The following is a 22,566-nucleotide window of genomic DNA, read 5'->3' on the forward strand; positions in this document are numbered from 1 at the left end:
TAGCTTCTGCACTGCTATAAATGGAATCCCCTTCAATGGGAGACTTTATTGCCAAAGAACAACACCACTAATCATTCTGTGTGCTGAATATGTGCCTGGCACTGTGCTAAGCACTTCCACTTACTAACTCACTTCATCCTCACAACAATCCTATCCTTTCCCCCAGGAAACTGAGGCATAGAGAGTATAAGTAACTTGTTTACATTCACACAGCTAGTGAGGGGTTTGAACCCAGGCCATCTAGCGCCAGAGGATGAGCTTTAACCACCACCCAGCCATATCAGGGGGCTCTGCTGTCCCTTCCACACTGAGGGCCATCAGCCTCCACCAAGGAGAACCATGTGGCCAGGGTTCTTTTAGGAATGACCGAAAAAGAGAGGTCTTAGGATGCTAGGGTTTATGGCACAGAAGGGGACACTGGTGCCTGAGAGGCAAGTGACTTGACTTGATTATAAACCAAGGATCCCAGTTCCCAGGTCCCCAACCCCTCTTCCTGTCTCAGCAGTTACACCTTCTCCGCAGGTGTAGTTAACTGCCTGACTCCTGTCTTTTCAGCCACCTGGACACAGCCTCAGTCAATCGACATCTGGGAATTAGATTTAAGCTTTGTCTCCAGTGCTATGAAACGCTGCCTAATTGAGACTTAACACCACAGTGATGTTGCCGTGGCCCTTCTGGCAGATCTCAGAACTCCTTTTTATTGTAATTGCATAACACACATCTCAATCCAAGTCCACCTCGCAGGGCTTAGCCCACGCAGTTGCCCCTACGCCCGAAGTCTGCTCTGGGAATCACCCTGCTCCCCTCTCTGCCACATCTGAAGGATAAGATCATTAACAGCATGTCAGTTATTTTAAAAAGGCCTGGAGAACAGAATAAAGCATCGTTGATCTACCTTGAATTCTAACTTGGGGCTAGTGTTGGGAGTGAAGGGAAGAATAAAAAACCTGGTCATTTCTGGCATCAACCCCAGGGTTCTCTATCACCGTGTGCATGCATTATTCCGACCTACTTTCTCCTTTTGTCAGTTCTGCCTCTCTCAACCTGCAGCTCTGGGGTGATGTGGGAGGCTGCTTAGCTGCAGCAAAGGGTGTAGTTCTTGCAGCCTCAGTGTCTGGAGGCAGGAGCCGCCTCTGCTTCCTTCCCCTGACAGCCCTCTGCCCCTCACTGCTGACTTACGTTTTCCTCCCCATTTCAATAAACCTGTGAGTAGCTCCCACAACCCAACTTGATCATGGGCAGAAGGGAGAGGTCAGGGCCAGGGCACATTTGGAGGGTTAGCAAAAAAGCTCAGCTGCTCACTCAGATACTCGCACTGCAGAAATGCCCTACATCAGGGTGTCACTAACTTCTGGATGGACAATTCTGTGTTTCTCTTCGTCCGAATGCTGTTTAATTACAAAAAAGCAACCGGTGCTTCCAAACCAAATAAAGATTACAATATGATGAGTCTCAGTGGCTTAGCTGAGACAGGAATATGAGAGTTTTTCTTATCAAAACTAGTGATACCACTATTATTATTAATAACAACGATGTCCTTGGTGGTAGATTGTGAAAATGGCCATGAATAGTTCTCCTCTCTAAATCCATGCCCTTTGCAATGTGACTTTGCAATTCTTCTCGTTAAGAGATGAAACCCTTTGAATCTGGGCAGGCCTCTTGACTTGTGTTAGCCAACAGAATGTGGCAAAGTGATAACGTGAACAAGCCCAGTGTTAAAAGACAACAGGCTCAAAATAGAGTCACTTGTGCTAAGTCCACATCACCAAACGAAGACTTAATACCTAATCTAACTGCAGTTTCAGCCTCTCCCAGGAATGTAACCTTACCCAGTCAATCTGGAATTTCCTGGTCAGCACTAGTGAGGGAATCCACCTTTCTATCCTCCTTCTATCCTCCATAGGTAGTTACCTAAGCCTGAAACAACCCACTTTTCTCTCCCTTCTGCCTAAAAAGCCTTCCATTTTGTACAGCTCCTTGGAGTTCCTTCCTACTTGCTAGACAGGATGCTGTCCAATTCACAAATCATTCAATAAAGCCAGTAAGATCTTTAAGTTTTACTCAGTTGAATTTTTGTTATTTAACATATTTGGTGGCAGAAATGGGATCTAAAGTGAACTTCCGATGGCCCCAGGGACAATGAGAAATACATGTGTGGTACTCCACTAACCCTTTGAGTTCGTTATCTTTCCTGCCTTTTCAGACGGCTGTGGTTAGTTCCTCTGGGTTTTGAGCTCTGCTTTCTTTGTGTTGAGCTCCTGATGTAATTGGCTTTCCACAGTTCCCTATTTAATTGGAAACTTCAGCCCTTGATTCTGTCCCAAGATCCACGGGAGAACTGCAGTGGGAGTTCACAGTTCCCCATATATATGGTGCCCCCAAGCCCATAGTCCCCGTTTCTTGAAGTCTGCTGGTTCAATCCTTTTTCTGATCCCCAGATTCCACGTAGGAAACTGTTGGTGATTACTGACTGGAGTTGGATTGGGTCCAACTTAAAAAACTGGACTGTGCCTGGGATTTGACTGGGTCTGACTTGAGCTGGACTGGGTCCAGAAAATAAAGGTTGTCGCTAATGAGAATCTCGGAAGTAAAAAAGCCATAAAAGTTGGTGAGCACTGGTTGAACATTTAAGAGCTGTTAGAACGCTCAAAACCTAACTCAAAGAATCCCACGTTAGTATTAATTGGTCTTGGAACTGGTTAGATTGACACTAGGTCAATCTGCCAGCCTCAAGAAAATTTCTGTGCAATGAGGTACACTGTAAAACACTGCACAATCTCCAACTCAGCAGCATGTCCCTTTTAGGTATTATTTTGGCTTTGAGAGACCCAAAGATTCAGCTGAAAATAGATGGAATCCTTAAAAATCTAAAGATTTAAGTGCACCCCCTTCCTGCACACTTGTTTATTTTATAACTAAGACCTATGGTCCCAGAAGCTACAAAAATGGCAAAATCTTACTAAGCTTGTTTTGTGTCCTGAGAACTTGGCTTGGTAACTGTCAGGTTGGGGGCCCCAAAATACAGTTAGACAGAAATGTGGGTTGCACTCTACTTGTGGCTAAGGTCTACCAAACTGCTGTGAGTCCTCAGAAGAATTACAATGGCCATTAGAGGGGATGTTTCAATGATAAGATCATTTAAGAAGTACTCTTGAAAGTAAGTGTTCCCAAACTAAACAAACAGAATGGGATACCTACTTTAACTGGTATGCAGAAACTCCCCAAAGGCTACAAAATTCCAAAATGGCTTCATTGAAAGTTTCATTGTAAAAAGCTAATGAAAAAATTTAAAGACACAAGAAGTACCTAGAACAAAATAAGATGAATCTAACCACTACTGCTCCCCTCTATCTTCCTTTATTCGAGTATTTATCCTAGTAATCCTCTGTCTGAATTGTCATTCTCCTCTGAAGAGACTATAAGACTGTCAATGGAATTCTGCCAAGTTAATGGCCTTACAGACATCCTCATATCTACCTTCGAAGGAGGGTCCCCATGTGGACCTGTCCCAGAGTTGACAAGACTCAGAGGAATTCTCTGATAAACTGCTATATTCTCTGGTAAACTAATATAGCAGTTTACCTGTTCCCCTAAAACAGCTAAGGGGAAACTAAAATTAAAATTAATTTAAAAAACCCAGCCAAATACTGGTAAATATTGGAGCTGTACTCTCTACTTTAAATCCCATTCAGCACCTGCAGATAGGATCCTGGGAAAACTGGAGGAAGCCAGCTAAGGGTACTAATTCTTACTAGATTCAGCTCTCCCAGATCTTTGCCTGGAGTAACCAGTAGAGAGAGGAAAATAGATTATCTTTTGCATCTTCTTTGGGGATGCGTCTTGAGTCCAAATGTTTGTTCAATACCGCTAAAAATATTTATTGTTTGTCTCTGCTAAAAACGACAAAGTAACTCTGTGGTCACAAATTGGCCAAATGACAGAGTGAGATAGAAAAATTTTTAGGCCTTCTCCCCTAAGCTAAAATAAGAAACTATGTACCCAGAGGGGAAAAGAAAACCTTCTAAAGCTCTTGTAAAAAGATTTTTGGGTAGATCAATCTATGATGTCATTTAAGGAGCAAATCAGTTCCCTGAGGAATTGAGAGCAACTGTCCTTGTCTTACAAATCTTTGCAAAACTAGAAATGCAGCTCTAGAGGTAGTTCAAAGTTCACCTATTCCTTTCACCAATTCCCAAACCTCCCCTATTTATCTCAAAAGACTTAATATTGGCCTTGGGAAACCAAAGTCGTAGGAGGGACTTGCATTCCTTCCCTGTGCCTTTGAGATGTAAAAGTTCTATAAAACTTCAGCGATTACCCTTATCAGAAAGAAAATAAAAGGGGGAAAGGTAATTTGAAACAGGCAAATGAAGTCATGCACGTTCACACATATTAGTAGAAAAAGCTTTAGCTATCTAAGCAGTTAAACTTAACTTATTCCAACTGTTTTGTTATTATTAGTAAGTTTTATATTATCATACCTCTCTTGGCTAAAATTTTAAAACTATATATCTCTGTGTCTGTCTATGTTTATGTGTGTCTATATATGTATGTTGTAGATGTGTGGCATTTTCTACCTCTAGATGTTATTACTAAAATTAATTTGTAAAAGAGCTCTATTTAATTGGTTTAAAGAAACAAACAAACAAAAAAACTGCTTTATATAAATTTAGTACTTGTAAAAGTTCTCAAAAATATAATAGAAACTAACCCAAATGCTTTTCAGGTTCATGTGATCTGGGAAAATATTTAGTATTAAAGCTAGTTTAAGTTTGTTGATTTAATTAAAATAGACATATTTTTAGTTGTTAGCATTGACTATAATGGAGACATACAGCTCATTTCACCTGGGTTTATTAGTCAAATGAATTTGTGTTATTTCTTACAAAATTTGTCAGCAAGAAAAATTAGCTAGGAATGATGGCTGACTTTATCTCATGAAGTTTCATGGCTATCCTAAACATAATTGTTGAGAGCAAGTAAATTAAATAGATGTAAGTAGGATAAAAAGCTTAAGGTGAACTTTTAAAATAGTTTCTCCAAATCTTTTTGGTAATCTTAAACCTTAAAGTTTTAAGTTAAATGAGTTAATTCAATTCTCTGAATATCCAGATTATTTCCAAATAAGATAAAATACTGAAACATTAATTGCTGGACATTAATAGGTTTGTCCATTTTTGGCTTCCTTTTACAGAAGAACCAAAGAAATTTGAGTCTGTTAGTAAACAGGTCTTTTATCACACTGAAAAATGTACTATGAAAAAGTATTGTTAAGGGTGGAAAATTTTCAAGTGAGCAAACTAGCTAAGTCAGCTACAGGGAAGAAATATCTTTAGATATCAGAAGTTGTCCTACTTGCTTGTGTGTGGTTTAGGAAGTGTATTGTATAAAATATGTAGATGGCCAATGTCTGCTTCTGTAATCCATTTACTTGTTAATTAAGGGTGTTGTTCTGGGCAAAGATATGCTAAAAGCCACCTTCCACTTCTGTAATCTGCTGGCTTGTTCAGGAGACCACCAGGATATGGTCTTGAGCTTTATTAGCTGCCTGCTCTGAAAGCTCGGGGCTGATCTCCTCTAGCCCTGCGTGGTAGAGAGTCAGTCGCCGGCCGGCTAATAAAGGCTCATAATTAATCTCAATTGGCTCCGTGGGTCTCAGAATCGTTCGCGCCATAACAGTATGTTTCTAGAAATTATAAAAAGTATAAATCTGCCAAGCCACAGAATGTTAAAGACGGTGCACAATTATTTACTTTATTTTCACTAGAAGTTAAGATTTTTAAGGGATTAGAATTCTAATATATGTAACTAAAACTATTAGAAATAATAAAGAAAACATTTCTGTATGCAAGGAAAATAAAATGTGTATTTTTGGTGAAAGAAGGCATAAGGAATGGAAATGCATTTTGTTAAGGGAAGAGAAAGTAATTCGTCCGAAAGTAAAACAGGTTATTTCAAAATACAAAGGGAGAAGATAAAGAATAAATTAAAAAGAAAGCCGAGAATAGAGAAAAAGAGAGAGAGGATTTTACTTTGTATCTTCAAGTTGGCTAAAAATTAAGTTTGTTATAAGGGTTTTAAAAATAAGCTTTAATATCAATAGCGTATTTATGTCAAACGAAAACAATTTTCTTTCATCTGCCAAAAGAAAGTTTTCTTGGACTATTGATCTGCTCCTGATAAGAGATTATGAAAGTTTTTTTTTTTTTTTTACCTTTTAAGTAATCTGCCTAGAAAATAAACAAAGACCTTGTGTCTTGTCAAAATAATCACTGATGTTCCATGCTGTCATTATTAGGTCTTTGATTACTTAAGCAAATCTCCTAACCTAGTCTTCTCAATATTAAAAGAGCTAAGTTTTGCTCAGAACTATGTAAACTTCTATATTTGCCTGTGAAAGCTTTAATTATCACTTTGGTTAAATAAATAAGTATTGTTTCACAGTGAACTATGATCCTGTTGAACCAAGTGTTTTAAAACCTTTTTGGTATTTTTGACAAACTTCCCAAAAATCAAATCCTAAATGAAATTTGTTTGACATTGACCTAACTTTGTAATTTTCCAGGGGGTCCTTGGAACATTAGATTTGTTTTCTCTCCTTATAAAAAAGAGACACACTTATATGTGGAGCCATAAAAAACCCCGAATTGCCATAGCAATCTTGTGAAAGAAGAACAAAGTTGGAGGTAACACACTACCTGATACCAAACTATAATACATCGCTACAGTAATCAAAACAGTATGGTACTGGCATAAAAACAGATACATTGATCAACAGAACAGAATAGAGAGCCCAGAAATAAATCTACACCTATACTCTTACTTAATAGATAACAAAGGACGTAAGAATATACAATGGGGTAAAGACAGTCTCTTCAATAAATGGTGCTGGGAAAATTGGCCAGATACATGCAAAAAGAAAGAAGCTGGACCATCTTTTTATACCATATACAAAAATAGACTCAAAGTGGATTAAAGACTTAAATGTAAGACCCAAAACCATAAAACTTCTAGAAGAAAACATAGGCAGTAAACTCTCTGATATTACTAACAGAAATTTCTTTTCAGATATATTTCCTTAGGCAAGGGAAACAAAAGAAAAAAATAAACAAATGGGACTACATCAAACTAAAAAGTTTTTGTACAGCAAAGAAAACCATTAACAAAACAAAAAGACAACCGACTGTTTGGGAGAAGATATTTGCTAATGATACATCTGATAAGGGGTTAATTCTAAAATATATAAAGAACTTATACAACTCAACAACAAAAAAACAAACAATCCAATTAAAAAATTGGCAGAAGACCTGAATAGATACTTCTCCAAAGAGGAAATACAGATGGATAATAGACATATGAAAAGATGCTCAAGGTTGCTAACCATCAGAGAAATGCAAATTAAAACCACAATGAAGTATCACCTCACACCTGTCAGAATGGCTATCATCAATAAATCAAAGAACAACCAGAACTGGCAAGGATGTGGAGAAAAAGGAACCCTCACGCACTGTTGGTGGGATTGCAAATTGGTACAGCTGCTATGGAAAACAGTCTGGAGGTTACTCAAAAAATTAAAAATGGATCTACCTTTTGACCCAGCAACTGCACTTTCAAGTATTTACCCAAATAAAATCAAAACAACAATTCGTAAAGATCTATGCATCCCTATGTTCATGGCAGCACTATATACAATAGCCAACATATGGAAGCAACCTAAACGCCCATCAACAGACGATTGGATAAAGAAATTATAGTTCATATATACAATGGAATATTACTCAGCCATTAAAAAAAGTGAAATCCTACCATTTGCAACGACATAGATGGACCTAGAGGTTATTATGCTGAGTGAAATAAGTCAGACAGAGAAAGATAAATACCATATGATTTCACTTATATGTGGAATCTAAGGAGCAAAAAGAACAAACTAATCGAAAATAAACTCGCAAATATAGTGAACAATTTGGTGACAGACAGAGGGGAGGGGGGTTGGAGGGCTAGGAGAATGGGGTGAAGGGTTAAAGCAGTACAAATTAGTAGTTAATAGATGATCATGGGGATGGGGAGCATGGCCTAGGGAATGCAGTTAGCATTAATATGATGGCTAGGTGGAGGGCCAGGGGAGAGAGGGAGCAAATGGGGGGATCGTTTTATGAACTATATAGATGTCTAACCAATGTACTGTATACTTGAAACCAATTTAAATAAATAAATTTAAAAAAAGAGAGACAAACTAAGTAGGCTTATTTGATATGTTAAATCATATGAGAAGCATTGTCAAATAAGAAGTAATACTAAGCCTTCTTTATGTTATATCTGTATAGGGATATGTTATAAGTGTTCCAGAAACTGTATGAAATTCTTGAAAATCTAATGTCCTGGTGTAATGTTATCAGTCATAATTCATTATTATCTCAAATTTTAAATTTGATTCTAATCTGTATTAGATTTTAATCTTGTTAGTTGTCTTTGAGGTTTTGTTAAATACCTGTAATTTAACAATTTACAGAAATAACCAAATTTCCTTGTCGATTCCATTATAATGAATTCTTATTAGATCTTTAATAATGGGCATTTTAAAAGTCTTTTGTCACTTACAGAGAGTTATTGTCTTACTTTGACGCTTTTACAAAAGAGTTCCTGCAAAAGTGCTTCATCTTCAAGGAGATTCATGGACAGACCTTTGACAAGTACAGTTTTATGGCAAATTTAAATTTAAAATGAACTGGGTAAGAATTTCTGGAACGAGTGGAAAAACTGGATTCAAGCAGAACAAGAATCAATAACATGACTGAATGAACTGAGGAGGATTATAATTTTTCTGACTTCTTGTTTGAAGCATTGCTGGTTCTCTAATGTTTTGCTTTATCGGATTTAAGGAAACTATTCCTTTTAAGCTATCAACAATCTGGTAAGATACACCTTTGTGAATGAAGATGAAACATTTACTTTTTCTCCCTATCTGGTCTCTCTGGAATTTGGAGATACCTGAGTATTCTTTTCATGACAATATTATTAGTTATTTGCATAACTTCAATGAGAATCTGTTCTCCTTGTAACAGGACACAATTGGAAATATTGGTTATAGTACCAAGGCTTTGACTAGAATGTCATATTTGAGAAAGATGTACATAGACTCAGATGTCACTAGATGGTTTTAAGGCCAATAAAGCCCCTTGGAAAAACTGACCTGGTACCTTGCTTACAAGGTTCCAGCAAAGCAATCACTATTCTTGCTGCACTTACGTAAATAATCAGGCCAAGTCTAATGTAAATGAATCAGTTTTACTGTGATTATCCTTAGGAAAAAGAAATGGGAATAATTCTAGAGGGAAAAAATTTATATTTTTATCTTTGTATTATATTCTAATCTTGTTAGTTGTCTTTGAGGTTTTGTTAAATACTTGTAAGCAGGACTAGATCCTAAATTCTTCTAGTTTTCTAAATAATTTGGCTACAAGTGTCCAAACTAATGTTTCCAATTTTCTCCCACTCTTCTGATTTGGAATCACTGAGAACAGAGACTTCTCTTAAATCTCCTTGAAAGGAACTATAGACCAGCTCCTCCTTACCACACAGATGGCAGCCGAACTTCAGGGACTCGAGCCTTGGGTATGTGTCTCACAGCTAAAGGCTCCACCTGACATCTGGCCCTGTACAAATGCTAGAGACTTCCAAATCAAATTGACTAGGAAGAGAAGTAGCTGACATCAAAGCAGACTGCTTCTTCCCTAGATGCAGGATCAAGACTTCATACTTTAACTAAGCATGAAATCCTCTCTTCTTCTCTTTCCTTTATTTTGGCATTGGCCTGGAAAGATAATGTCATCATCCATATCTCCCAGACCACTGCTAAGGGAGATAACCTCTAATATTTAGAAAAACTTTTTATTTCAGGGAAGGAGATTTACTTCCAGAATGTGCCGAAAACCTAACTGACTCCTGGCTTGAACGAGTAAGTGAATGAATCCATTAACAATGCCGCCTCAGTGAAAGTGGTTTGTGCCCCAACAGGATTTATCTGTCTGTGATGGTTATCACTTTCCTTGGGCCTATGATGCCTAGATGGCTGGTGCACAGCTGGGCAATGCCTCTTACGTTACTAACTGAGCCCCAACTGTTTACAAACAAAATTGAGACATCTCATTGGTCAATTCCCCTGAATTTACATTGTTGAGTTAGGAAGGACCTACCAGGAGATGTTCATGGCTGAGGATTCACTTCCTTTGGCAGGGCTCTACTTCTCTGGTTAGGAGTAAATGTAAATGAGGCTATGATTGAAAAATCTCTCCTTAACTCTTGAAGACTTTGCAGAATCCGCTGCTAAGATAATAGCTGCCCATGAAAAATCCTTAGACTCTCTTGCCAAAGTTGTTCCTGATAATAGTATTCTTGATGATCTTCTAGCTGAACAGGAAGGTGTCTATGCTGTGGCCAACACCACCTATCGTACCTGAATTAACACTTCTGGGGAAGTTGAAACTCAGTTATATAAGGTCACTGAGCAAGCCACTTGGCTTAAAAAGGTGATGGCTTTGGTAGGGTCTTCTTTTGAGTTATCTGATTCTGATTGGTTTGGGTTTTGGGGACCATGGCTCCAAAGTGCATGCCAGATGTTGGGAATTATCCTGTATGTAAAAGTCATAGTGATCTCCCTGGCACACTGTACTCTCTCAAAAGCTTTAAGTGTATGTTTGCAGCCACTAACTACCAAGCAAATAATCTCCCTAAGACTGGCACATCAGAAAAAGAATGAAAAGAATGACTGATTTCAAAATTGTGAACCTGAAGCTGTGGCCTGCGACTATCGCAGAGATTCAGAAAAAAAGTCATGCCCTGTGAGTCACACACAGGATCAGTAAAAGCTGTGAGAAATACAGAGAGGTCGCTGAGAGTGGTGCCAATGCTTTACTGTTTGATCACATCTCTCAGTTAAGCTGAGAGTCTGATAAAAGGGGAAATTGTTAGAAAAGAGATAAACAGGCCCAAAATGGAGTCACTTGTGCTAAGCCCACATCACCAAACGAAGACTTAATATCTAACCTAATTGCAGTTTCAGCCTCTCCCAGGAATGTAACCTTACCCAGTCAATCTGGAATTTCCTGGTCAGCCCTAGTGAGGGAATCCACCTGACAGCCCCCTTCTATCCTCCATAGGTAGTTACCTAAGCCTGAAACAATCCACTTTTCTTTCCGCTTCTGCCTAAAAAGCCTTCCATTTTGTACAGCTCCTTGGAGTTCCTTCCTACCTGCTAGACGGGATGCTGCCCGATTCATGAATCGTTCAATAAAACCAAAGATCTTTAAATTTTACTTAGTTGAATGTGTTATTTAATATCAGACAAGCCTGAAGGAGATGGGACCACACAGAACAGGGATTTGCCATCCCAGCAGAGGCCATTCTAATTGACCTACAGTACTGCCAAGAACAACAGAGCACCACTGAGACCAGCCTCAATGCCGACTCACAAAATTCTGAGCTAAATACAGTTTTGTTTTTAGCCACTAAGTTTTGGAGTAGTTTGTTATGTAGCAAAAGCTAACCGATAACTGATAATAAAAAGATTTTTTTTTTTGGTAGGTGGTGAGCAGTGACAGGATTTAAAAACACGATTAACAACAATTTTTGGGGGGGAGTCATACAAATATCATAGCTAAGTCAAAGAGAAACAAGCCACTATCTGGCCACCCCAAAATACATGAGCGGTATTTAAAAATGATAACCACATTGCTCAACCTGCTCTGTGCTTCTGCATCCACCCATGGATGTTGCTCTCTCTAGCGCAGCCTGCACCACTTACCAGAATCTTGGTGGTGTAGGCGCTGTTGATGGCGATGGCATTGACCAGCAGCTCCATGGTCTTGACATTGATGGAGCTGGGGTCGGGGATCTCCTTGTAGTGGACATCACCAACGTAGGCCTGTACCACTGTCATGCGATTGGTGGTCAATGTGCCCGTCTTGTCTGAGCAGATGGCTGTGGCATTGCCCATGGTCTCGCAGGCATCCAGGTGGCGTACCAGGTTGTTGTCCTTCATCATTTTCTGGGGGAAGGGGCAGGTGAGAAGGTGACAGTGAGGAGAGGGAGCTGGGGGGCCGGGGTGCCCGGGGCACTGGGTGAACACAACATAAATGAGGCAGGGTTGTCATAGTCCACCCCTTTGCTTCTGCACAGGCAAAGGACGGCGGTTACTACAGCCTCTGACATCTGGGCTCCTTTTATGTGTGCAGACCTCCTTCTCTTTTATTAGTTGGATAATTTAAAAGATTTGACTAATTGACTTTGTTAATTTGGATTACAGAAGTAATCTAAATTTTGTATGGAAAAAAGAGGGAAAAGGATAAGGTTGGGTCTTCCCTGATTACTTCAAATATTTTTCTGTTATACCCTAACCTAAATAACTATTCCTTATTTGATTATGGATTTTCTCAAATGTACCATCATTCACTGGTGCTTGATTTTCACTGTCACTTTGGTTTCACCAAAAGTAATACACTTAGGAGATACATATGTTTATAGACATAAGATAATATCTAGAAAAATATAAATATATTAGTATTATTATCTTTGGGTGGTAGACTTTTATTGTTTTCTTTTTTAAAAATCTATAGATTCTGTTTTTTCTACAATAAATACATATTATAACTTGCATGATAAAAATCACAAATTTCTTTTAGATGTAGACATACAAAAAAAGAAAAACAAAGCAGCTTTAATGCTACCACTCAAAACTGATACATCTTACACATCAACATCCTTTCTTTTAAATTTATAACAAAAATGGAATCCTACTATACATATTATGATTAATTTTCCAATGTATACACCTCCTTTTCTTCCTTCCCAGCTTTATACTTCCAGCTTCTTCCAGGTTCTCAAGCAAGTAATGCAAATAAAGGAATTTTCTAGGAACCATCACTCTTCATGCAGGCCCTCCTGTCACAGTGAGTCTCTATGGCAAGCTGGGACACGAAAAGTTGCTAAAGTTGCTGAATCGGATGGAGTTCTAGTCTGCGCTTAGGAATTTGATTTCTTTTATCTTTGTTCCTCATTACAACTCTTTATAAGAAGGGTACAAAATGAGTGCTATTAGAATACTTTTAATAGCAGTTCATGTTACTAAAAATGGCGTATTGGTAGGATTATATGCTATTGTAGTTTCTCTTATTGTAACCTGTGATAGTAGCAACAATGTATGTTGCAATGAATGGATGATCAACAGCAATTTGAATTTGCAATCACATTACAACACAACGTGTTGTAAGAAAGTTCTTCTGCACTTGCTTTTTTTGCCTGATGTTGTAAGAATCTTGTGAAATCCGGGAGGATTCTTGTAATGTATTTTGGCAATTGAAGACGCCAAGGTAAAGTGACTTGACCAGGCACACGCACCTAGTGAGGGTTAGAGTTGGGATCTGAAGCCAGCTCTGTTTAACCTCACCACTTGGATCATTCCAGCAGGCCTCCGCCCATCTGTACTCTCTGACAAAGGTTCATTTGTTGCGCTTAAAAATGCCTAGGCCTGTGCTGTCCAATATGGTAGTCACATTTGACCACTGAGTACTGGAAATGTGCTTAGGCTGACATGAAATGTGCTATAAATGTAAAAGACACATGGGATATTAAAGACTTATGAAAAAAATGTAAATCTCTCACTAGTAACTTTTAAATTGATTACATGTTGGCTTGATAATAATTTGGACATACTGGGTTAAGTAAATGATATTAACATTAATTTTGCTTGTTTCTTCTTACTTTTTCTTTTTAACGTGGTTACTAGGAAATTTAAAATCATGCGCACAGCTCATGTTATAGCTCTATCAGACAGCACTGCTCTAAGTGGTCATCTCTGTTCTTCTGATGGTGACTTTCGGAGGTAGGTCTAGGCTCAGAGAGGGGAGAGTGTGCCTCTTCTGAGTTGGGGTGCTGTACTAAGTTTATCAAGTAACTGTATAAGTGACACTATCGAAGACGGCTGAAGGCACCAGGTGCCAGAGATGCAAACTGTAGAAGGTGTGGAGGCCTAAAATCATCTATATGTGATTCCCCCAAACCAACTCTGTACAACTTTCAAAGGGATTCCAAACTCAGGTGGGTGGCTGAGAGGGTCCTGACTCATGGCTGTGTGACAGTCTCCATGTCCAGGCCCCCAGCCCCCAAGTAGCATCGTGTTGTGACTTGTTTGGGCTTTGGTTTGTGGGATGGAGTTTCTTCAAGAACCCTAAAAACCAAGGAGACGATAAGGGCCGTATTCTTTACACAGAGCTGCCACTTTCTGGCACCTACCTAGAGATCTCTTTTCTGTATGAAATTACATCAGTGAGCCCAGCCCAAATTCCAGCTTGGAAACTAATGCTTGACGCGCCCTCCGGTGGCTCTGCCAAAGTCTCAGAGCGAATGCCTTATTTATAAACATGCCCAGGCCTCCACCCTCGCAAGGACATCCTGGCACCAGGGCTCTGGGAAACAGGAGTGCAGCCCTCCCTCTGAAGTGTGAAAACCACAGGGCTAAGGGAAGAGAATGACCCAGCGTGTGAGGACCTGGGGGTGAGCCAGGCTTGAAGTGGCCCTAAGTGGGCCAACGTGCAGTACCCATAGGGACACCAGCCCACTCAGCCCAGCCTTAGGGCTCCGCAGAGGGCCACAGGCCTGGGAGCAGGGGAAGGTGGGGCTCTGCCATCAGCGCAGTATTTAAGAAGGCTCCCCAGACCCAAGCTTCCACAGTTGGCGTGCATGGGCCCACTTGCCCTTCAGTGAACTTTTTTTAAAACCTCATATTCTCAGCCCAACTCCTGGGAGGAGGGGGGTTTTCATAAAATCAGATGTCTTTTTTTTTTGTTATAGGTTTCTTTCTTTTAAACTTTAGAAAACCACCTCTGAGATTAGTAGTCGTACAAGTACTGTGGCTACTATGAGGCCTGTGCCGATGATGGCCAGACTTCTGTCCACATTTAGTGGGAAACGATAGGTTTGGGCTTGCACAGTGAGGTCTGCATTTCATTTTTTTAAAAGTTGAGTTGATTGTCGATGTTTAAAAATCAGGAGTTTATTTAAGTTAAGATTTCTGGCTTCTCTCGAAAAAATGTAAAGATAAGGCAACCCTGGGCCTGTATCCCTGCAAGGTGACACTTGGCTGGGCTGAATAATGGCTGTCCCTTTAGGTAGGGTGTGGCTCTCCAATTTTCCCACAGGCCCCTGGACTCCCTGAAGGCATGCGAGTTTTGGGTTCCTGCATATATCTTCTCTCTGGCTTCCAATGTGTCCACTCCCTTCCTCTTCTTTTTTTTTAAAAAATATTTATTTCCTCATATTTTTTATTATGGTGACTCTGGTTAACGAAATCCAGTAAGTTTCAAGTGTACAATTCCCTTCTTAACTCTTTTCCCAATCCCAGCCCTGGCCCCACTGGCCACTCCACAGACCTCCCAGGAGGCAGCCTATCTCAGCTGCATCAGCTGGCTGGTCTGGTTCTCCCCTTCTCACCTTCACTGAGTAGGCCAGCGAGATGGTGACGGCCAGGGGGAGCCCCTCGGGCACGGCAACCACCAGCACCGTCACACCAATGATGAAGAACTTGACAAAGTACTGCACGTAGACGGGTGTGCACTCAGGTAGCCATGGCTTCTTGTTGACCACAAAGGTGTCCACGGTGAAGTAGAGCACCAGGATGATCACTGTGATGGCTGACATCACCAGGCCTGCAACACGGGGTGGGAGGAGACTTGCTCAGGGGCTTTCTGGGGGCGAAGGGACCTGGGAAGTGAGATGTGGACCAAACCTTTGGCCAAAAGGGCTCTGGGGTCAGGTGACCCTAGCTCATATCCCAGCTCTGCCACTTTCTAGCTTTGTGGCTTGGGGCAAGTCCTTGATCCTTAGAGCCTCAGTTCCTTCTCTGTGGAGGGGATGCATATTTATTTCACATGGTTTTGTAAAGATCGAATGTAATTACTGAATGTAAAGTGCCTAGCATAGTGCCTGGCACACAAGTGCTCAAAAAATGTGTGCTGGGTGATCATGTGAATAAATAAGAGCTGCTTGTATAACGCTCTCATACAATAATGTGCAGTTGGTACCATCTACTTATTCATTCATTCAGGCAGTAGGGACCAAGCAGTAAAGAGGGCAGTGACCCTGCCCTTGGAAAGCTGAGATTCTAGAGATGGAGGCAGATGAGAAACAAACACCAACAAGATAATTTGGATATGGATAACACTGTGAAGAAAAACTCCAGATGTCGTGCTACCTAGTGACATGAGTTGAAGACAAGAAAAAAACCTAAATGTCCATTGACAGATGAGCTGTTAAAGGGAATGTAGTATACACATACAATGGAATATTATTTAACCTTAAAGAAGAAAGAAATCCTGTCATTTGTGACAACATAGATGGACTTGGAGGACGTTATGCTAAGTGAAATAAGGCACACAGAGAAAAACTTATATGAGGAATCTAAAATAGGCAAACTCATAGAAGCAGAGAATAGAAGGGTGGTTGACAGGGGCTTTGGGGAGTGAAGGAAGGAGTTGTTTTCCAGTGGGTATAAAGTTTCAGTTATGCAAAATGAATAACTGGAGATCTGCTGTACAACATGGTGCCTACGATAAAAAATATGGTATTGTACACTTCAGAATTGGTTAAGAGGATATATCTCCTGTTAAGTGTTTTTACCCAAAAAACAAAAACCAAAAGAACACAGGAAATTTTTGGAGGTGATGGATATGTTTAGTATCTTGGTAGTGGTGATGGTGTCATGGGTTTATGCATATATCCAAACTCATCAAGTGGTACACATTAAATGTGTGCAATTTTTTTTTTGGGTATATAGATTATATCTCAATAATGCTAAAATAAAATAAAAGGAAAAAGCAGCATGTGCAGGTAGGGAGAGGCTACTGAAGCTAAGGTGGCCAGGGAAGACTTCCTGGAAGAGGTGTTACATGAGCAGATAAAGGAGCGATGAGAAGGAGCAGCTAGGTGGTGACCTGTGGGAAGAGAGTTCCTGGCAGGAGGCCAATTTTTGGATGAGGAAACTGAGTCTCAGTGAGGAAATGTGAGTTGCCCAAGGCTACAGGCCAGGGAGGAACTGCAGAGTTAGCAAATACAGGTGACTACCTGCTGGGGTTCCCCTGGGATTACTCTTGCCTGTTCCATGTGCCCATCCTCATGCGCCACAGGGGCTGTGCAGGTGCCTCTGAGACTGTGCACACCTGTATTCTTTGCCAGAAGAAGACTGAACTTGGGCGACTGGAGCCTCCTTGTCAGGAAGTGCCTGGGAGCGCACCCCATCCCAAGTGGATGGCCAGTATCCAATGGTTGATGCAAGGGTCCAAAAGCCCAGCTGCCCCGCTACAAGCCGGGACAGACCCTGCAGAGGTCCTCCGCTCCAGAGCGCCCCATGGAGCACGTGGAGACTGGGATTTCTCTCAAAACCTCAGCTGTATCTGGCTTCTTCTCCCACCCTGTTGTGTCCCTTACTCTTTACAGGTCTCACCTGAGAAGACCCCCTCCCAAAATCCCATCTTCACCCATTTCCAGTTCTGCTTTCAGGGAATCCAGCCCCAGAGAGAAGTAGAAGTGGGATGTGAACCCAGAAGTGCTTGACTCTGAACTCTGCTTAGCGGGGCCAAGGAAGCGGAGGATGATGAGTGAGGACTTTGAAAACCATGGGCTGTTCTCATTGCCTCGTTCTCTGCCCCTCAGTGCCATGTTTCCTGGAGGAAATCCCTGTGCCCATCGCTCCCCCGCCCCCACCTCCAGCTGTGGAGCCTCAGAGCCTGCTCTCTCTCTATCTGACAGGCGCAGGGGCGGGAAGCCAAGCTCCCAGCAGCCGGGAGCTGTCACCAGGACCCCGAGTTTAAATATAGACAGTCAAGCCTGTAATTTGCCTCCCCTCTCCACAGTGCGGTGCCTATAATTAGAGCAGGGAGACAGCCATGGAAGAGCAAACAGCCAGGTGGGGAGGCCTTGGCATTTGCCACGTCCTTACCCAGGAGGGGAGGCCAAGGCCACGTCAGACAGGCAAGGCTCACTTTGCAGCTGGGTTCAGCTTCCTGGGCCAGAGGGGCTGTCACCAGCCTTCACCTGTAGCCACCAAATCAGTTGGGAAGCCCAGCTTGTTGTGCTGGGGATCTCAGCACTGCCCTCAACCTCTTCAATCTTTCCTCTGCACTGCAGCTGAGAGCCCAAGTGCATCTCTGCCCTCCCCTGCTCAAACCTCTTACATGGCTCCCACTGTCCTCAGGATAAAGCTTTCGCTGCAAACTCCAAGTCCTGCCTCCTCTCCAGCCACCATGCCCACCAAATGCTAAGTACTCTATAAGCATAATCTCTTTTAATCCTCATAGCAACCTGTGAAGAAGGGGCGACTGGGTATCCCAATTTCACAGATCAGTAGGTGAAGACTCAGTGCTAGGAGAAGTTACTTGTCCAAGTTCTCACAGCCGTAGCTGGACAAGAAAGCAGGCAGCGTGTCCCCCACAGCCCAGGTTTACTCTTCTGCTTCTAAGTGCTGAGTGCCTACTGTATAAGGACTCAAACTGGTTGCTGTGGTTGAGAAAGGTGGGTCTCGGGGACTATTTCATGCAAGCCCCCATCATCTCATGCAAGCCCCCATTTTACAGATGAGGCAACTGAGATCTAGTTCGGGGCAGGGCCCTGTCTGGGGTCCTACTGTGTGTTCCCACTTGCACCATCCGCGGTGACTGCACACTCACCTGCCTTGCCAATTTGCACAGCCAGCTTGGTGAGCTTGCCTTGGAGCACCGACTTCTCTTTCTTGTGCATGTTGGCCTTCTTCTTGTCATCAGCGTCACCGCCCTCGGCACTCTTGAGGGGCTGCATCTCCATAGCGGCTGCCCCATCCTGCTGTTTGGCTGCAGGTGGCAGAGCATACATGTGCACACACACACAGACACACACACACACAGAAATGCACACACATAGATCAGCCTACGGGGTGGGGATGTTGGCACCCACCCTGCCTGCCCAGGGGAGTGTGTTGAGGCACCCAATCCCTTGCCTGGGCCCCCACATGGCCAGCACAGAAGGCCCATGATAGAGGGTGCAGTCTGCCTCTTCCAGCTGGAGACCCTGGTCCCAAGGCCACTGGCTGTCTCGAGCCTGGAATCCAGGATACAGCAGGAAGTGACATGGCTCCAGCGTGGATTCCCAGCAGGAGTGGGTTGGGATCCACTCTGGGCCTTCCCCAAATGGCCCCCTTGACTTTTCCCACATTCAGACAGGACACATAGGCTTGGGCTTTACCCGTTGGTCTTTGGGCCATGTTGTTGAGATATTAAGTAGTCACTAGACAGTAGGGACAAAAAGGGGGCTTATAAGGTAAAAGAGAGTGTCCCCATCCATGGGTACCAAGCCCCTTCCTCCTTCAGTGCAGGACTAACTGGTAGGCCTGGTGCCCTAACCCTTATTTCGCAAGGACTTCAAAGAACCAGCTTCAAGTCTTCAGTTAAAAGGGCAGCATAGCTCAAAGGCTGGGGAGAAGCTGGCTTGCAGGTCATTCTCATCAGGTGATGCCTCCATTTGGCCTGGTACCGCCTGAATCATAGCTACACTCCCCAAAGACGTCAGGCACCCATAGGTGTGGCTGCGTCTGCCTCTGGCATGGCCCTCACAACCAGTGGGGAAGGGCTGTAGGGACCATAGGAGCCGGTTAATACAAAGGAGTTACCTTTGCTCTGGCTGGCGTCCACAGTGCCATCCTGCATTTTACAAAGAATTTTAACAGACAACAGAGAACAGACAACAAACATCGGTCATCACAAAGACACAATAGGGCCACGGACATTCATGTCACAGACGGAGGAAGGGCCAAGCCGACTCCATCCCTCCTCCATATGGGGATGCTGGGGATACCCCAGAGACAAGAGTAAACCTGGCCACCACGTTGACTACAGGGTTTCTCTTGATTCTCTGGGGGCTTGGAGAGTGTGCTTCTGTGGGAATTATTTTGGCCTTGAGCATCTTACAGATTAAACAACAGCCTTTAAGGGTGAAAGGGACCAGAGTTAGCAGGCAGAGAGCAGAGGATTGAGGTTCTCAGGTCTCCAATGAGTAATTTGGTTGGTGTATTTTGTGGGCTGACAAGAGGCAAAAGGAAATGAGCTGGTGGGGGGGTGGAGAGAGAGAAGAGAGAGAGAGAGAGAGAAAGAGAGAGAGAGAATTCTAGAAGCGGGAGGAGTTTGATAAATGTGTTTCTTAGTTTCTGGCTCCAGGAGAAATATTACTACTTTCTCCTTTTCCCTCTGAAGGGGTGTGAAGTTGTAGCATGGACAACCCTCTGCCCAGCCCCACTGAGAGTGACCCATGCAAAGGGTGGGCAGGGGCTTCCCAGTGGTGGGCTATGAGGTACTCCGATTGTATCCAGGGGGCTTGGTGGGAGTGCCCTGGTTCCCAGGGGAAGCGGCCAATCTCCCCTCCATCTGCGTGTGTGCTCTTCATTCTGCAGTTGACAGCTCAGGCCATAGTAGACAGGAAGGGTTGGGTCGGTAGGCTCCCATGGGTGCCCCCTTCCCCGGCCCTGCATACCAGGGCCTGATGTTGCCTCCTGCTGGAGAAAGGGCTCAGTTTGGGGCTCCCTTAATCAGGGCTGCCTGGGAGGCCCTCTCCACAGCAAGAGGTTTGTGGGCTGTGTTGGCAGGGTGAGAGGGACTGGTGGCTTCTACCTGGTGGCTGAGACATCTGCCTTCACCTGTTGGCACTGTGGAAAGGGACACCCTCCTGTCCTCTTAGGCTGTCCACTGAGCTCACCCAGAGCTCTGTCCGTGGGCCTTGCCCCGTCTGGAGGAGTCTGAGGAGGTCAGCCACACCTGGACATTTGCTGCAAAGGGGATTCTCTCACAGCTCACATTCCGGAAGAAGCCACTATGTGCCAGGTGCAAACAAGATCTCCTTGACGTCATCTAGTCCTTAACACATACCTACAAGGGCAGTCCTGTATTAAATCCATTTACAGATGAGAAATTGAGGCTGGGAGAAGGAGACAGTCTGCCTGGGTCTCAGTGGGTAAATGAAAAGCTGGCCCCAAAGTGCATGAATGTTTCCGCTCATCCCCTCTGAGCCCAGGGGAGGGACATTGAGGTGGCACTGGGGGGACTGGGCTCCTGAAGCCCCTGTTTTGACATCAACTAGCTGTGTGGTGTTACCTCTCCCGACCTCAGCTCCCACGTCTATAGAATGGGGATGCAATGTTCACCTCCTAGAACACCTAAAAGTTGCCTAAGTAGTAACCACTTGCCCATTTAGCCTTTTGCAGTGTGCAAGTGTCATCTCCCATCAGTTTTCCCGACACTCTGCAAGATGGGTGGGAGGGTTTCTCTAACTCTTTTTGCAAGTGAGGAAACTGAGGCCAAGGAAGGTTCATAGGCGCCCTCACATGGAGCATCCTGATGATAACACTGTGGCTACATTATTAGTTCTATAAACAGTGTCGTCATCATCACCACACCCACATTACAGGTGACTCCAAGAGGGGAAGTGGCTTTCCTGGATCCCAACCCCACACTCTCTCTCTAAGGAAAGGAAAGTGCAGTGCTCTTCTCACTTCCTCTTCCAGCAGAGGCTCAGAGACCCACCTGGGGTTTAAAGAGAAAGGCCCCTATTGCTCTACTGTAAAATTCTTTCTATTGGATTAAGAAACAAAATAGAAAGAGGCCTTTTAGAGCAAACAGGAATGGACTACGATTATTTTTATTTTTAAAAATAATTTTACTAACTGGGCTAAATGGCACCAGAGGACTCCGTTTAAATAGTTGCTTTTAGATGTCATAAAGGGGCTTTTATTTGCATTGCATATTATCAGAGGCAATAGCCCCTGTGTGTTCCCAATAACCAAGCTAGCAATTTCCTCTTTTATTTCCATCGTGCACAAGTAGCCAGAAAAAAAATCATTAATGCATATGTTTGAGGGAGGGAGTGGTGTTCTGGGGTGCTCCGGTGCAGATGGCCTGAGTTTTCAGAAGTGAGAGACTTTTGGGGGGCTTTCCTCAGCTATACTGTTGCTTGGCTGGCCCTGGAACTATGGTGGGACAGCCAGCTCTGGGATCTGGAGGATGGGCTGTTTCAGGGAAGCCGGGATGGAGGATGGGACCTAAGATGCGGAACAGGAGTAGAGACTCAGAGGCCGCTCTGCATCAGACGCCAGACGTAGCTTTGCCCAATGGGTCTGTTCACTTCATGCACTGCCAGGGACATGGGTGTGAAAAGCATGGATGTGGAGGATTCATGGAGAGGTGACCTGATAAATGAGCTCAGAGGAGCCTCTGCATCAGACGCCAGGACTGAGAGATGTCACCTGTCTTCCCTGCTTCTCCATTTCTTCCTCCATGAAATGTAACAATTTCAACCAAGGTGATGCTTATGAAAAGCACTGCAAAAATGCCCTGTAAATTTCTGGAGTTAAGAGTGATATATTATTAATTGTGATTATAAGCAATGTATTAAATAGTGGTATATTAATAACCGTGAAAGAAATAATAAAATAACAATGGCAATTTTAAGGCCTCTAAGATGAATGGAATACACCCATCTTTCAATTGGGACAGGGCTTGG

At 42.9% G+C, this 22,566-nt stretch overlaps 1 protein-coding gene across 4 annotated transcripts in view; it reads right to left on the reverse strand.

Annotated features, from left to right (window-relative positions):
• Positions 1 to 22,566, reverse strand: part of ATP2B2 (ATPase plasma membrane Ca2+ transporting 2) — a 209,665-nt gene that overhangs the window by 40,490 nt on the left and 146,609 nt on the right. For 2 of the 4 annotated variants that reach the window (XM_006917621.1, XM_006917620.1), the window contains exons 7-9: positions 18,714 to 18,872; positions 15,484 to 15,698; positions 11,801 to 12,043 (exon numbers count right to left, since the gene is read on the reverse strand). In XM_006917621.1, the coding sequence (XP_006917683.1) occupies positions 11,801 to 12,043; positions 15,484 to 15,698; positions 18,714 to 18,872 (617 nt within the window). Of the gene's footprint in view, positions 1 to 11,800; positions 12,044 to 15,483; positions 15,699 to 18,713; positions 18,873 to 19,687; positions 19,730 to 22,566 lie in introns of all 4 variants that reach the window. The other 2 variants (XM_006917618.1, XM_006917619.1) reach the window with 2 other exon arrangements.

Source organism: Pteropus alecto, unplaced genomic scaffold (assembly GCF_000325575.1).
Source record: "Pteropus alecto unplaced genomic scaffold, ASM32557v1 scaffold75, whole genome shotgun sequence".
Lineage (NCBI taxonomy): Eukaryota > Metazoa > Chordata > Mammalia > Chiroptera > Pteropodidae > Pteropus > Pteropus alecto.